This window comes from Micropterus salmoides, unplaced genomic scaffold (genome assembly GCF_014851395.1).
Source record: "Micropterus salmoides isolate LMB-PRFRI ecotype aquatic unplaced genomic scaffold, ASM1485139v1 Ms_hic_scaffold_9, whole genome shotgun sequence".
Classification (NCBI taxonomy): domain Eukaryota; kingdom Metazoa; phylum Chordata; class Actinopteri; order Centrarchiformes; family Centrarchidae; genus Micropterus; species Micropterus salmoides.
The window spans coordinates 7282544-7298946 of NW_024044681.1; the positions used below are offsets into that span (position 1 = coordinate 7282544).

The following is a 16403-nucleotide window of genomic DNA, read 5'->3' on the forward strand; positions in this document are numbered from 1 at the left end:
TTCACTGACAATGTAAAATACCAGGGAATGGAACAAAAAGTTAATAAACTCGCCACACCAAACTGTCTCAGTTTACACATAAAATATAGACCTTGCAGACCTTTCTTATGGATAACATCAGTGTTAGAATTCCATAACAGTTTAGCATCTATTACTGTTCCTGTAGTATTTGTAATCGGCTACCATTTCAATATCCACACTTTCCCTGAACTGAGCTGCATCTCATGAAATAGGTCACACCCATTTATAAGATAAGATAGAACGTTATTAATCCCCCGTAGGGGAAATTTCCACCTGTTTTCCGCAATTTTTTTTAGCGTGAAACCTACTTTTTTCAAACTCTTTTTAGACGATGAGTCTGATCTGCACAAAACGTTTCGAGTAGAATCTATGGACCCTCATGATTAAAAGTTATTAAAACAATGTGATAATCTAAAAAATGCACAAGTTATAAAGGAACACCTTCCTGTAGTTAACGGGCATCTCCGCATTGCTCTGTCCAATTAACACAAAACTTAGGCTAGTAAGTTCCCATGCCCCTCCGAGGCTTTATGCAAAATCTGGCACCAATTGGCCACTAGGTGGCCTTACAAATGAAGTGATCTCATATCTCCACATCACAGAATGTGTTTTAATCTGAACCAGCGTCAAATGCTTTGCAGTCAATGTGTTCAAATTTACTTTCACTTCCCGTTTCCTGAGAAGAGAAAGGAACAGATAAAGATTTAAAAGAAAAGGATGGAAAGGAAAGAAAAGGGCCTGTTCATTCCCGTCTCCTTACTCACACGTTGACTCACACAGTTTACTCATGACTGTGACGTTACTGGATGTGGTTTATATAGCAGCACTCTGCCGGTGTTGGAGATCAGATCAGAGCTCACACCTCTCCAGAGCAGAGCAGAGACGCTGAACACTTATAGTTTGTCTTTTTAATCGACATCATTCCTCACTTGACCATGTACACCCGATACAACAGGAGAGGATATCCTGAAAATGTTGTTGACAGTCAGCACTTGAAGCTGGATGATTTGAAAGAGGAAGCTCTGGAAATAAGGCTGACAAACCAGTACCTTTACAAAGAAAACATCCCGGCTTCCCCTCGACCAGAGTTTCATGTGTCTCATCTGAAACACGACACAAACAGAGATGGACTAAGAGGCATCAAGACTGATGAAGGCTTCAGGAACCCGGTCAGAGGCTCTCTGCTGTGGTGGAGTCTGGCTGTGGGACCTGATGAGATAGCGTCAGCTGAGAGGAGGCTCCTGGAGACGACCTTCCCGGACCGGACGGAGGAGCAGGTCCAGAAGCAGCAGAGCTTCCTGGAGAAGTTTACCACCTCCCCGGCCTTCGAGCAGACCTCCAGGCTGGGCTCGTACCGCCTCACCTTCCCCCTGGAGGAGGTGCTGAAGGCCTACAGCGAGCAGGTACTGAGGGTCGGGTTATTTTCTGTCACAGCTGGTCTAGGATAAATATAATAGTGTAAAAATAAAAATCAAAGGTCAGAAGAGGAGACGTGATGTTGTTCAAATATGGAGATAACTGAGCACCATTGTAACTTTTGCAGACATGCACATCTGATAAGGGACCAACACAAGCCTTTGACTTTCCCACAAACTTTGAATGAAGTGAGCCCTTAAAGCACAGGAGGAAATGATCCCGGACTTATTAAAACCTGTCAGTATTATTCCAGACTGTGGTTTGGTGACACCTTGTGGTAAAAGTGTTTCATCACCAAGCAGACATAACTTCAGGGAGTCTGGTAAGGGCTGTTTATTCACGTATCCCCAGCACAGACTTCCAAAAGGGAAGAACCGCGGAGCCTTCCCACACAGCATTAAGTACACCTTCTTATGTTTCCAACATGTTCTGTCTTGTATCAGGTCCATCCTTAATAACTTCAGAGAGCTGTAACAGTGTCTGTGTATTGTATTGTAATGAGTAAATTTACTTCTAACATCTCTTGTGGCCCAGCTGGATATTATAATGTCCTAAGTCCCTTTGCAGATTTATAATGTTCCTGTTGAACAATGAGTTGCGGTGCGTTATGCGCAGTAAATCAGAGAGCGTCTGTATCATATTATCAGGTTCTTCTAAACTCCTGTTAAGTTTGAACACACTCCCTAAACTGCTCCTTTAATGGAGGAGTTTCCTGAATTCGGGGTCGGACGCAACCTGAAGCTATTCAATCGGAGTACACAGCAGCTGCTCTGTCTCTTCACTGTGTCTGATGAGGAACAAAGCTTCTGAAGCACTGAATCAGTGTGAAGCAACTGTTTGATCCAGTCAAAATTGTGCCACCTGCTGGGCAGCTCCTGGTGTTGAATTTCTCTAGAACAGTCAGAATAGTTTTCTTATTCAATCAATCAACATTTATTTCTATAGCACTTTACAACAACTGTTAGGTATCCAAAGTGCTTCACATCATAGAATATAATAAAACAGCATATCATACAATAGATACATATAACAAAAAAAGAAAAGAAAAGTTAAAAAGAAACAAGAAAAAGGAAATTGTCACACCACTACTGCGTATTAAAAGCCATTCTAAACAGGAGGGTTTTAAGTTTAGACCTAAAAATAGTAATTGTGCGAATATCAGGGGGTAGCTTGTTCCAGAGTCTCGGAGCAGCAACTGCAAACGCCTGATCACCCCATCACTTATACTTCGACCTTGGGACCTCTAAAACCAATTGGTTTGAAGACCGTAACGACCGGCTGTGCTCACGCAGGGTTAAAATCTCAGTTAAGTACTCCGGGGCCAGGCCATTTAGGGCCTTAAAAACAAACAGCAAAATCTTTAAATTTATTCTTTACTGCACTGGGAGCCAATGTAAAGTGTAGAGGACGGGAGTGATGTGAGCACGCCTAGATGTATTTGTTAAAAACCGAGCAACAAAATTTTGCACAAGTTGAAGTCGTGAGATGAAGCTTTGATTTAAACCAACATAAAGAGCGTTACAATAATCCAACCTCGAACTAATAAAGACATGAATCACTTTTTCTAGGTCATGCCTGTTAAGAAAAGGCTTAACTTTAGATAGAAGACGAAGCTGGAAAAAAATCATTTTGACAACATTACTGATATGCATGTCAAATTTCATGTTGCAATCAAAAGTAACCCCCAAATTTCTGACAGCAGGCTTAAGGTATGGAGCCAGAGCCCCCAAATTCACAGCTGAACCATTTGGGTTATCGAAGATGATGCACTCTGTGACAACCACAACTTAATATCATTAATACAACTAAGTAGGGAGTCTAGTGCGACACTAACATTCGGTTTTAAAGTCAAATAAATCTGCAAATCATTGCCATAACAGTGAAAGGACAGGTTGTGCTTTCCTATAATACTCCCTAACGGCAACATATATAAAGAAAACAAGATTGGGCCAAGAATTGAACCCTGGGGTACCCCACAAGAAAGAGGAGCAGCTGACGAAGAGCATTCACCAATCATAACAGAGAAGCTCCTATTTGCTAAATAGGAGCTAAACCTTTGAAGAGCCAAACCACGAATGCTTACATCACGCTCAAGGTGAGAGAGGAGAACTGCATGGTCCACCGTATTAAACGCCGCCGTGAGGTCCAAAAGCACTAAAACAGAAAGATTCCCGGCATCCACGGACAAGGCAATGTCATTGAGTACTCTGAGCAGCGCAGACTCAGTACTGTGACGTGATCTAAAACCAGATTGAAATTTTTCAAGCACAGAATCTTTCTGCATAAAGGCTTGTAGCTGTATAAAAACAACTTTTTCCAAGACTTTTGACAGAAAAGGCAGATGAGTAAATGGTCTAAAATTAGATAACACTGAAGGATCAAGATTTGGTTTCTTAAATAGGGGCCTGACCACAGCATGTTTAAAAGCAGCTGGGACACAACCTAGACTAAGACAAGAATTAATTAACGTGAGTAGACTCTACCCAATGGCGCTATTAAAAACTTCCTTCACTATCCTGAAGGTACTAGCAGTTGCCATGAACCTAGAGTTTTATTTAATACCATTAATACCATCTTCGACACCTTTACAGCCTTCTGGTATGCGGCTAGGCTGTCCCTTAATAGACACAGTGATGTAAATAATCTGTCCTTCTTCCACCTTCGTTCGGCTTGTCTACAATGTTGTAAGAGGGCCCTTGTGGCGTCATTTAACCAGGGATCCACCTTAGGTTTAATAGCTTTAGTCCGAAAAGGGGCAATAGAGTCTAAAATTTCAGTGCTTGTGGAATGAAACACAGAGAGAACATTATCTGGGGAAAAAGGAGAGACCAGACCATTCATAGCATAAAACTGTGAGCCCATAAACGCAGAAGCAAACTCTACACCTAAAAAGGGTATGATGCAGCGGCGCCTAGAGGCTGAGGAGACACTGATCTCAAATCTAATAGGGAAGTGATCTGAGATACCGGATTCTGTTATTTCCTCAAGTAAAACTGAGGTGTGAGATATAGAGATCCAAAGTGTGGCCGAGATGATGCCCTTCCACACATTGATTTAGGCCAAAAGAGTTTAAAAGAGTATTAAAATCATGAGCGAGTGGGTTTGAAGGACAACACATATGGATATTGAAGTCCCCACAAACCAAAAGCTTGTCATATTTAGGAACAACATCAGCTAAAAACTCGTGTATAAAATCTTTGTTTAGCTTTGGTGGGCGGTGAATAACTGCACACAGTACAGGTGAATCTAGATTAGCCACAAACAGCTGAAGTTCAAAACTATAATAAACAAGTGCAGGTAGTAGCCTGCAACTGTGCTCGTCTTTGATGAGCGTGGCCAGCCCACCGCCTCTACCTGACAGTTGTGGGGAGTTGTAGAAAGAACAGCCGGGGGGGGAGGAGCTCCGAAAAGGCGCTGTCATCACCTGGTTTCAGCCATGTTTGCGTCAACAACTAAAGGTCCAGAGCATTTGTCATAAAAAGGTCATTCAATATAAACGTCTTATTTGTAAATGATCTAGTTGATCAGCGCCATCTGAATAGAGCGTCTTTCAGTCCATTGGGAAGCACGACCAAGCGGGCGGAGATTCCCAAGCACGCAGCCTCGCTTGAGGCGCTCCCTGTTCCAGTAGCGGGGAAATGGACTCTCGAAGCCCGGTACAGTCGACCGGAGCCACCGATAACTGCATGCCACAGAACGCAGACCACAGCCGACGAACCCAGCCGAAAACCCACCACAAGGATGACCCCGATCACAGGCAGAGGATGATGTCAGGTTCACTCTGAGCCTGACACGTATTCCGCCTCTCCTACCGCGTCTCCTGCGGCTATTTCTCTGGAGTGGCAGGCAAGGTTGACGCCATAGATAGGCAGGTATGGACGTAAGGAAAGGAGGTGGCGTACCTGTCAACTGACCGACCGAGTCGTAGATCGGCACTTTCTCCACAGAATTACGTATACTTAACAAAGTCAGGCGGTCATACACCAGTAGCGGCGACACATTTCGAGTGACAAACAGTAGAAACAGGCAAGTCAACAATAATCCCAGCAAAGATAAACACACAGCGGCGCCATCTTGATCCTTGCTTTCTTTATTGTTGTTTTGTTCAATACAGTTTGTTTTATTAGAACTGAGTCTACATCTCTGTTTTGTAAGACTTTAGTAAACTAAGATGTTTAAACCAGCAGGACGGCTCTCTGATACGTAACGAGGCGTCGTTGTGGGATGGTCACGTGAGTTCTGGCGTGAGCCTGCGAAAACATCACCCTGCCTTCCTTCTATGTCGACTGTCTCCTGAACCTGCAGCTGCACAGCGTGTTAAAGTGACAGCAGATTATGTTAAAAATGCCTCATCAAGAATTTATCAGCCCACAGAGAGAAAACTGCCGTCTTTGTTCTCAGCACGTTTACAGGACTGAGTTTTCCATTAAAACCTCTTTTACTGTCTCCAGTTTTGCAGCGGCGCTCAGCCCGTCATGCGGGTGTACGAGACCGTCCTGTACAAAAAGGAAGTGATGTACGTTGTGCTGGTCCACAGCCCAGCCAATCAGGAGCGGTTCTCTAAATATCCTTTGCTGACTGACGACCCAAACTCTGTCTGCACCTACAGAGACGGCTGCTTCATCTGGAGGCCTGAGGCCATGAGTGAGACACACACGTAAGAACCAGAAACTCTGTGACGCATGAACTCTCCCACATTTATTTAGTTCAGACACTGAACTAACCGCAGATGCTGGTCTGTTTTGGTCAGGTATAAGTTTGTCTTGAGACAGGATGCGATGCAGATGGAAGCAGCAGAGGCAGAGCATCCTCAACAGTTTTATGTCTGGGATAATGTTGCCGTCGCCCTGCATGTGGATAAACAGGTACCCTCACTACTCATTGTTCTTCTCACCCTTTACTGACAGGCTGGATTGTTCTGTCCATATTCTAGAGGTGAAGGGTAGGGAAGTCCTAAAAGGGGTTCTGGTTTCTGACTCAGTCAGATTTCAGAGCTCAGGTTGCTTTCGTCTTTAAGTGTTGCTGTGAGGTGGAAACTACAAATGATCCACCCTGACACACACGTGTGTTTGGTTTTATGTGTACATGATGTCTGTCGATAGATATTTAGTAAATTAAAATAAAATGGTACTCACACAAACACACACAAAAAAGAGAAATAAGTTGAAATTATGGAGTAAACGTTACTGCAGTACAGAAGTAGATACTCATTCATCTTAAAATATAGTCCTTAATTCTACTGTACTTACTATAACCGAACAATAACAGTAAGCTGAGTTAGCACCTAGCATGGATGCTAACAGTCCAGTCCTGCACGCCCCCCCTGGCCCCGCGGAGGGCCCGCCATGATTTATTGTCCAAGGTACCCCGCCGTTGCTCGGGGGCCCGTGGAGTATAAATGATCAGAGTTGTAAATGAAAGGGGCTCGCGGTTACGATCTGAAATGAATGTATGTCTATGGGAGTGTTATTTGATTTCCAAGTAATAGCGCCACCTAGAGGGTGATTGACGCGAAATTTCACACAGCCCCTTGGGAGGGCGTGGCAGACAAGGTCCCCGAGTTTGGTGTAGATCGGACATTTCAAACATAATATGTGACATGACATCCTGTGTTTAGCGTTTACGCAAAAATGTGTTAGGTTATAATACAGCCGTTTTTTGGTGAATCACAATTCCCTCTTCAAACTTTCTTCAGCTTTGTCCAGAGATGGTCCGTGCCAAGTTTCGTGGCGATTGGACTTGCGGCTTCGGAGGAGTTAATTAAAATAGGTTTTCCAGTTTTCGCGATTTAGCGAACTGAAAAGGTCATCGCACAGAGGCGTGTCCTATACCATCGGAATCGGCAGCATCCCCCAAAGACGTAGACATAAGGTTTATTAATGTGCGATGTAGTGAGCTGTAGTTATGAGGCAAAATGTCCTTTGGTTGAAATGAATGGGATTCTCTAACCGTATTTGAGCTTCCATTATAGCGCCACCTTTTGGCCGAATTGCACCAAAATTTCACGTGTGACCAGGGCCCCATGGGGAACAATTGCCCCAAATTTGGTATCAATCGGAGTTGTGGTTGTGGAGATCTAAAATGCATGTAAGTCAACGTGATTTTTTGAATAGCGCCAACTAGGGGCTAACTGTAGCAAATTTTGCACAGCCCCACAGGGGGGCATGCCACATAGGGTCCTCAAGTTGTGTGTTGATCGGCCTTTCCAAGCCTGAGATATGTTAGACTTCCTGTTTTTTGTTAGCTTGCAATTGGGACATTTTTTGCTGGATCAAAATTTCATCTACAAACTTTCATCAGCTTGGTCCAGAGATTATCTGTGCCAAGTTTGGTGTTGATCGGATTTGCGGCTTTGGAAGAGTTAATTAAAATAGGTTTTTCAGTTTTCGTGATGTAGCGAAAAAAAAGTTTATACCACGGGATTCAGCTCGATCCTCCGAACGCTTGGATAGAAGGTTTTTGATATCCGCCTTCGCAGGCGGGAGTTCCAAGCCCAAACACGTTGACGTTGCCTGTAGCGCCCCCTAGCGGTAGAAGTGTGCGAATTTTTGCGCCTGAGTTACTTGCTGGGGGCTTGTACCTACCCTAGGAGTTTCGCATCCCTAGCAGTTACTGTCTAGGCTGCAGTAGTGGAATTAGCGGCGGAAGAATAAAAAAAATAAAAACGAGAATGATTACAATATGGTTCCCAGCTCCGCTGGTACTTGAACCCCTAACAAGCAAAAACAAAAGAGACTATCAATAATACCTCAAGTTCACAAAAAACAAACAACAGAAGAAAACCACACCCACTCAGACTCCCCGTAACACAGCATTTGCCAGGCCAAGCTCCAAAGACCTAAGGTAGGGCCCCCAAACTCCAAGAAACTGATCCGACCTGGAGTGGAGAATACCCGTGAGATACTCCAAATGAAATATAACTCTATGCCAGCCCTGAATAGAGGGGCTGGCATCAGAGATACACTGCAAGAATATATATATTTTTGGCAGCGAATGCCAACACATTATACAGACACTTGTTAGATGCCGTAGTTAATATTCCTATTTGGAAGGCCTAATACCAAGGACACAATGGGTAAATTTCCAATCGGGTATCCAGAATCCTCCCGATTTCCCTCAGCACCTCCGACCAGTATCTCTGCAGTTTGACACATGGCCATGTAGCATGCCTAATTTAGTTATGCATTTTAATACATTTATGAGAATTAATACCCAATTATGAATTTTAATATTCATAAAATCTAAAATTATTCCTCGTTCCAGGACACCACCGGAGTTGTTATAATCCTAGATACTCCGGACCTCTAGGTAGCTTTTAATAATTATACAATTATTACTAGTGGTCAGTTAGTTAATAATTGCTCCGTTATCTTAAATCAATCAGTCTGTCTCATATGTAAAGGGTCAATTCTCTTGGCAGGGACGTAGAAATAGGCAACACACACAGCTCTTGATTATATTACAGTGAATTTATTCTCTAACTAAGGTGATATAAAAGGGTAAATAAACAATGGTGGCACAATGAGCCAGGAGGTTCGATTGTGGGAAGCATTTGACTCATACGGCAGAGGAGAACTAATGAAAGTAAGCTAACGTTTTGAGTTTAGGAGTTAAAAGGAAATCTCTGACCACAGAATGTTGTTTGGTCTTACTGCTTGTCGACAGCCTGCTTTTGGCCTGTTGCTGGTCCCACTCTAGCTGCCCGATCCTGGCTTTTTGCTAGGGATTCTCCGGGGTTCTCCGTGTCTGATTGAAAACGCCGTCCTCCGTCTGGCAATTCGGCTGTTTTCAGGTTTCCTTCGTTGTAGCTGGCGAGACCACGTGGCTTGGTCTGACCTCGGTGAAGTTGGCTTGACGAAAAAGCTTTAAAATGGAACTTGGTCATTCCTGAATTAGTCCAGTGTAACTTAACAGACTGATAACTTTAACACAACAAAAGAAAGAAAGAAAATAAAACAAACTGAGGGGCAGATCAATGTCGCGGCACTTCAGGTGTGTAGCTTCAGGCGAACAAAAGGCCTGTCTCGCTGGCCGAGTCTGGGCGGTGCCTGGCGAGGCACGCCGGACGCGTGCCGAATCGTCCAGAGAGCCGAGAGAGAGGAGCAGAGAAGAGAAGAGAGCACGAAGGACGTCGCGTGTCGCTCTTTTGTTGCCTGGGGCGTGGTTCCCCAGGGGGCGTCTCAGGTTTCCCCAGGGACTGCCTTTCAAAACTTAATGTCTAAAAGAAAAGAAATCTATTTGCACATATTATAATCAAATATTTTCCACAATCGAACCTCAATGGTCGAACGGTTGTACTGTTCTAGGCATTTGGTAACAGGAAACAATTGTCACATTATTGGTCAGGATATTTATACATTTAACGGCATTTCCGACGAGGGCATGTAATACTTATTTCGTCCACTTGGGGGGAGCTCAGGTTACATGAGGAAAGCTTAGATTAATCCAAGATCATCTCTCTTTAGGAACTGGGAAATATTGTTGATTCATCCTTAAATTCAAGCTGGCGGTTAAGAGTATAGTAAAACATTTCTTTATCATCATTTATAAAGGAATTTTGTAGGAAAGTATTATGAACAAGCATTGATTACATTAGATGAAAGAGTGTCTTGCTGAAAATAAAAACACTGCAAAAGTAACTTATTTAGATTCTTTTCAGCACTAATATCAACCATAGATAGCAACAACATGTTAACATAACTACTCAAATAGAGGCAAACGTAATCAAGTAACTAAAAGATTTAATTAAACTTAATTAAATGCCTTGTCTTTGGAGACTCCAGTCTTTGGTTATTTAAAGTTCGGCTTCCTGGGTTATGTCACAACTTGGGGGAGACAGGGGTATCCCTTTGATGGGGTAATGAAACACAGAGCTCAGTTATCAGGCTCTTGAACCCAGTGTGGAGTCTCCCTCAGGCCATCAAATAATGATGTAATATTATAGGTTAAGATAAGGCTTTATACACCCTGAGATGCTAAAAGGGTTCGGACAACAAAGTCTGTCTTGGCTGACACACATCTTCAATGTTCCGTTGAGATCAGGGACACTACCTCTGGAGTGGCAGACCGGGGTGGTGGTTCCCATTTTAAGAAAGGGAAACCAGAGGATGTACTGCAGGAGTATGGGATACCAGGGCTGAACCTGCATAGTTATAGCTTAATCCTGCACCTGCTGAGCTGCAGCCCCCCTCTAACATTGCTGAACAAAAACCGCCTCCACACACTCCTGAACCGCTACAGCCTCTTGTGCCTGCTAAAGTACAGCAGCCTTGAGTTCCTGAGTTTCAGCTGCTTCTAGTTTCCCTGGCTTCACTGGCTTCCAGTCCAATAGTTCTGTTGCCGGTCTCTGGTGCTGCACCCCAGCCTTTGAGCTCGGGCTCTGGTCTCCAGTCTTGTCGCTGGCCTCCTGCAGGCCTCCAGAGGGGTCACACCTTTGCCGCCGGCTGCCTAAGGGGTTTCACCTTCGCTGTCGGCCACCAGAGGTTTGTTGCCCTTTCCGTCGGCCTCAAGACAGTTTTCACCTTTATATATTTATTTTTCATTGTAGTGTTTTTAGCCCTGGTTTTGGTCTCCTGGATCCCTCCTCTGGTCCGGAGGGGACTGGGGGCCATGTATGCAAAGCAGCGTGGCCCCCAGTGCCTTTTTATTATTCCGTTGATAAAAGTCATACTGCAGCCTAGACCGTAACATAAGTGAAATTCACAGGGCTGGTACACACTGCTGCAGACACCTCAGACGCAAAACATGACAAATGTCAACCTATAAAAACAAGCTAAATGCATTTTGGCCCGTTAATACCACATAGCACGTTACACGTTGAAAAACCTTATACCGATAGATTTATTTACATTAATTCACTTAGCTGATGCTTTTATCCAAAGCGACTTTCAATTGCTTTATATGTCAGAGGTCGCACGCCTCTGGAGCAACGAGGGGTTAAGTGTCTTGCTCAGGGACACAATGGTGGACGTCTCACAGTGGGGGATTGAAAATGGGTCACTCACACCAAAGGCAGGTATCTTATCTACTGCGCCATCACCACCCCTTTTTATTAGTCCTTTCGGAAATTCAAAGTGTGCCATACAGCAATCGTCAGACCAACAAACCAACAGATAACAACAGAAAACATCACCACAGTGCTTTTGATAATCCAAAAAATGCTTAAGTTAGAAAGGAACACCTTCCTTTAGTTAACGGTCACACAAGAAACTGATATATCACCGCATAGGTCATCTCCAATTAACATGAATCTTAGGCTAGTAAGTTCCCATCCCCCTGCCAGGTTTTATGCAAAATGTGACACCAATCGACCACTAATTTGCCTTAGAAATTGAGTGCTCTCATATCTCCACATCACAGGATGTGTTTTAACTTGAACCAGTGTCAAATGCTTTGCAGTCCATGGGCCAGATTCACTAAAGGTCTGCGTGAGTAAAAACGCGTGCAAACGTGATATCACCAGCAAATGAACACGTAAGCTGATCTGCTAATGGCGTGCACGCAGAGTGAGGTCACAAACACATTTATTTACTACACGCAGTGTGAGCTAACGAGCCTAAACGCAATTTCACATAAGTGCAACAGCGTCTGTATTTAATACGTTTGACTGGAAGGTGCAAACCGCCAAGTGTTACAGAGACGGCTGCTGTTATCGTTGGAGAAGGAGACACAGCCGTGATGACAGAAGACGTAGAGAAATAAACAACATTAGATAATAATATTCTATATCCAACATATAGAAATAAAATTATTTTATTTATACAATGAATTTCATGAATTGAATTGTAGTTTCCTTCAGCTTTGACAACACTGTTAACATTTACATTGCCAATAAAGCTAAATTTTGTTTCGACCTGATTTCTTTTCTCCGTGAGATGGAAGAATTTTGAAAGTTGCGTAGCGCTGCGGAGAGTCCCCAGCTGCAGTAGTGCTTGCGTGATGTGTAAAATCCATCCAGCCAGAGGGAACAATCCCAAACTGTTCACAGCAGTGCCCTGCCCTGTGTGTGTACTCCTTGTGATCGGCAAGGACATGTGATCGGTTAATACACATCTTGTTTTGATTTGATTAGCTAAAAAATCAAACATAATCAAACCTGCGCAGTCTACTCTTCTCATATTCAAACCCTAAATATTTCAGTAAGCTATAAATATTTTACTGATCTGTTGGCAATTAAAATGATCTTTTTAATTGCCTGCAGTTAAACAATAGCCCATAGTAAAGCAGGGGGTGCTGCAGCACAGCACTTCCTGCGCCATTGGTGGCAGGTGACAATTCAAAATATATAATGATAATAGAATATAATGTAGTGAGGCTCTCAGACATTCTTATTGCTTTTAAATATTTTTCTCCTGTAGATCACAGTAACCTATTTAAATGTGTTTGTGGCCCCTTTTCATCTCAGTGAGAAATTAATCCGTTTTAATTCAGTTATTGACTGGACTTTATTAGCTCATCTGTTTATAACTCAGTGTTTCCACAGAATGACAGTGTAACTGTGGCGCAGATACAGCATGCTAGTCTCGAAAACAAGCTGTATTCTAACATTAACTTAGCGCTCCTTATTAGCTTGGCTCCTTACATGTGTGGTGTCCAAACAATAATGCTGCCATGATGTGTTGAGAAGAAATCTGCTTGACACTGTTCTTGATCATAAAAGTTTATTAAATCAAGGAGTTCAGCATCAATTAGAAGCTCTGCAGCAGCTTGGAGAGAGACCCAGCCCGACGGCCACTCTGTCTCTCTGTACATCAAAAACAGCTTATATATCATATGTGTAGGTATCTGTTAGATACCATAGAAGGGTTTGAGTCTGCAAAATAAAGCTCCAACCCATAGAAGGGTACAGTGCTATTCTGAGGTAACAAAACAAGGGGTCAGAGGTCAAATTCTATAGAAGGGTTCAGTCCCTACATAACCACCAATCACTGCTCTCCCCTTAGGAGGTCACTGACCCTCTGTCCTGCTGCTACAGTGCTATTTTAAACTGTTATGAGTCAAATGCACAAATATTGGACACCACACATGCTTGCTAATAACTTTTAATAGCTGGGTCTCCGACATTGACGGCGTTGTGTTGGACAGATTTGTGCAGCTGTGTTAACGAGGGAGAGAGAGCGAGGGACGGATTAGAGACGAGCAAAGAGGATGTGCTGCGTGAATACGCGCTGCCTGCAGCTCAAATACGATTTTAAATAGGCTTAATAAGAAAAATCGAACATCAATCTGTGGCGGTCAGCGTGGATATTGTGGCAGGACGCCACAAATAAATGAACGTACGGGAAACACTGTAACTTCTCATGTTCAAACCTTTCTGCACATTCAGAACGTCTTTAGCCTATTTAAAGAGAATTCAGAATATTTTACAACATGCCCTGTACTGCATTATGATACTGATTCGCAGGAAGTATCCCCTCGCCAGTCTCGTCCAGTCAGTGGACTAAACTGGCAGGTTTTAATGTTGCAGACCACAGTTTTTTGCAAGTAGTTTAAAGTTTAAACTCGTATTGTTGTGAATCTTTGGTGTAAACTTGACTTAGAATTTCCAACCAACAAACGCCCCACAAACCCAGCTCAGCGCCCCCCCCTCCAAAATATTGCTTCCAGCGCCCCCCATCGTCCTCGGAACGCCCCCGTTGAGAAACACTACTTTAGATAAATAAAAACAGTTCCACCATAACCTCCTGCAGAAAAATTCACCAGAATGCAGAAAAAGTTCCAATTCCAAATGTTTCATCTAAGGAGGCGATTCTACCAGCTCTAAATTCATTATCAAGGACTCGATCATCTTGTTGATAGTGCTGCAGGCTCGCTGCGAATGACACTCGACTCTGTAGCCCCTCTAAAAAAGAAAATACTAAAACAAAGACAGTTAGCTCCATGGTATAATACTGAAACTCGCAAATTAAAGCAAATATCGCAGAAACTTGAGAGGAATTGGCGTTCCACCAAAGTGGAAAATTCTCGTGTAATTTGGCAAGATAGTCTTAAAACTTATAGGAAGGCCCTCCGTAATGCCAGAGCAGCCTACTACTCGTCATTAATAGAGGAAAATAGGAACATGACTCACGCTCTGGTGGATTTAAGATGTGAGACTATCTGGCACTGACATCATTAGGTTGTCATTGGTCCTTGTTATAAAGTGAATTGACCTTGTTTATTTCACTGAATGTGACGTACTTTATTTTATTGTATTGCTCAGCGGGCTCTCCACTGTTAAACTGAAATAAACTGAAATCTTCTTCTGTTTTTTTACCTTTTCAGGTGCTGAACTTTGATGCTGATGGACTGAGAGAGAACCTCACGTTCTGTAGTTTAGGAAGAGCTCCGATCAATCGCGACCCTTTTGATGACTTCACACAAGCTGAAGAGTTTGTTAAAGGATTGTGGCCTGACTGTTCCTCACCACTGCAGAAAGCTTCAAAGCTAAATTAAGGGACTCTGTAGTTGTTTTGTCGTTCTATATTTGGGGGATGTTTCTTGTCCAATGATGATTTTCTAACTATTTTCTTCAAAAATATCAGGGTATTTTATTTTAAAATTCTATATTTTTAAAATTAATTTAAAAAGTTCACATTTAAATTTAATATATTTCTCAGTTTATTAATGTCGCTGTCACCTGTGTAAGAAAACACGTGACCAGCATCTCAGCGGCGACCATTTTGAATCCATTCTGGCGTCCTCTTATTTAAAAGAAAATTTAAGTTGAGTATAGTAACGGACTGTCCACTCTGTTGGGTGCATTGTTGTGGTTTCCAATTCTTTTATTATTTTAATTCAAATATATGTATACAGTGTTTGTTCCTGAGGTCATGGTTAGTGATGAAATGTTGAGTGAACTGAAAGCTCTTGTTTGAACCCTTCACCTGCTGCTCAGTGTTTTATTCACACTACGAAAGCTTGTTCTTCTACAGTGTCTTTGTGTTAAGGAAATGTAAAACGTAGTGTTCTGTATTCCTTTAATGAATCATTCTGCACCTATGAACCGAAGGTTTCGGGTTGAATAAACACTGTGCTGATGGCTAACGATGATGTTCCACCAGATTATTTTAAACATTTACTTTAATTCTCTTTATATTCTACATGTCAGAGAACACAGATTCTGAATGTGCAGAAAAGCTGCTGAAACACAGGAGCTGTTAAAGTCCAGGAGTTTATCACTGAATTAAAATGAATTCACTTCTCATCGAGGTGAAAAGGAGCCGCAGTCAAATTTAAAGAGGTTACTGCCCCGAACAAAGACGCAAAGAGGAGGGAAGACTGAATCAAGACTCAGCAGATATTAAAGAAGTTGATCTACAGGAGAAACTGATCTGAGAGCAGCACACAAGGGCCCCACTTTGTGTTGAAAAGTAGCGGGGACATTTAAGGGCTCAGATTAGGGGTGTGACGAAAAACACTTAGTCCATGATGTGATAATTCATAAGACATAAAGATACTACAGTGCTATTTAGAAGAAATATTCATTGATGAAATCGGCTATTTGAATGGCTATTATTTCCATATATATTCAACATTGAAGATTGTCTTGTGTTAAAAGCTTGCCTTGTCTCATCTCGTCACACCCCTTCTAAAGACTAAACGTGTAATCAGCAGGTTGATCCAGAATGAAAAGAACAATCAGCTGCAGTCTGAAACTAAAGAGTTCAGAATGAGCTGCAGCAGCAACATCCTGCTTTACTTTAATGAGGAGGAGGAATCTGAGGAGGGGACTTTTATTGCAGTAAAGGATCTGAGTACTTCCTCCAGCGCTGCAGCTGAACAGGCGAACACCAGCAACTGATTTCTGACTCTGCAGAAAATCACGTTACTTTGGTTTGTTATTGATCGTTTGTCCTGAAACCATTTGCAAGGCGTCATTATGCATCATGGGTACTTTTAAATGTGATACTTTAAGCAGCTTTTGCTGAGTCCAGCTGAGGCTGATGGGACTGTCAGCAGTTCTGCAGGTGTTTGGTCAGAAAGCA

The 16403-nt window shown here is 42.7% G+C and overlaps 1 protein-coding gene across 1 annotated transcript; it reads left to right on the forward strand.

The window, feature by feature from the left end:
- Positions 1 to 491: 491 nt before the first annotated feature.
- On the forward strand, positions 492 to 15458 carry LOC119895194. Its single transcript, XM_038708125.1, has 4 exons — positions 492 to 1424; positions 5889 to 6094; positions 6188 to 6302; positions 14701 to 15458. The coding sequence occupies exons 1-4, from the start codon at positions 957 to 959 to the stop codon at positions 14869 to 14871; spliced, it is 960 nt and encodes a 319-aa protein (XP_038564053.1). The 5' UTR covers positions 492 to 956; the 3' UTR covers positions 14872 to 15458.
- The last annotated feature ends 945 nt before the right edge of the window (positions 15459 to 16403 follow it).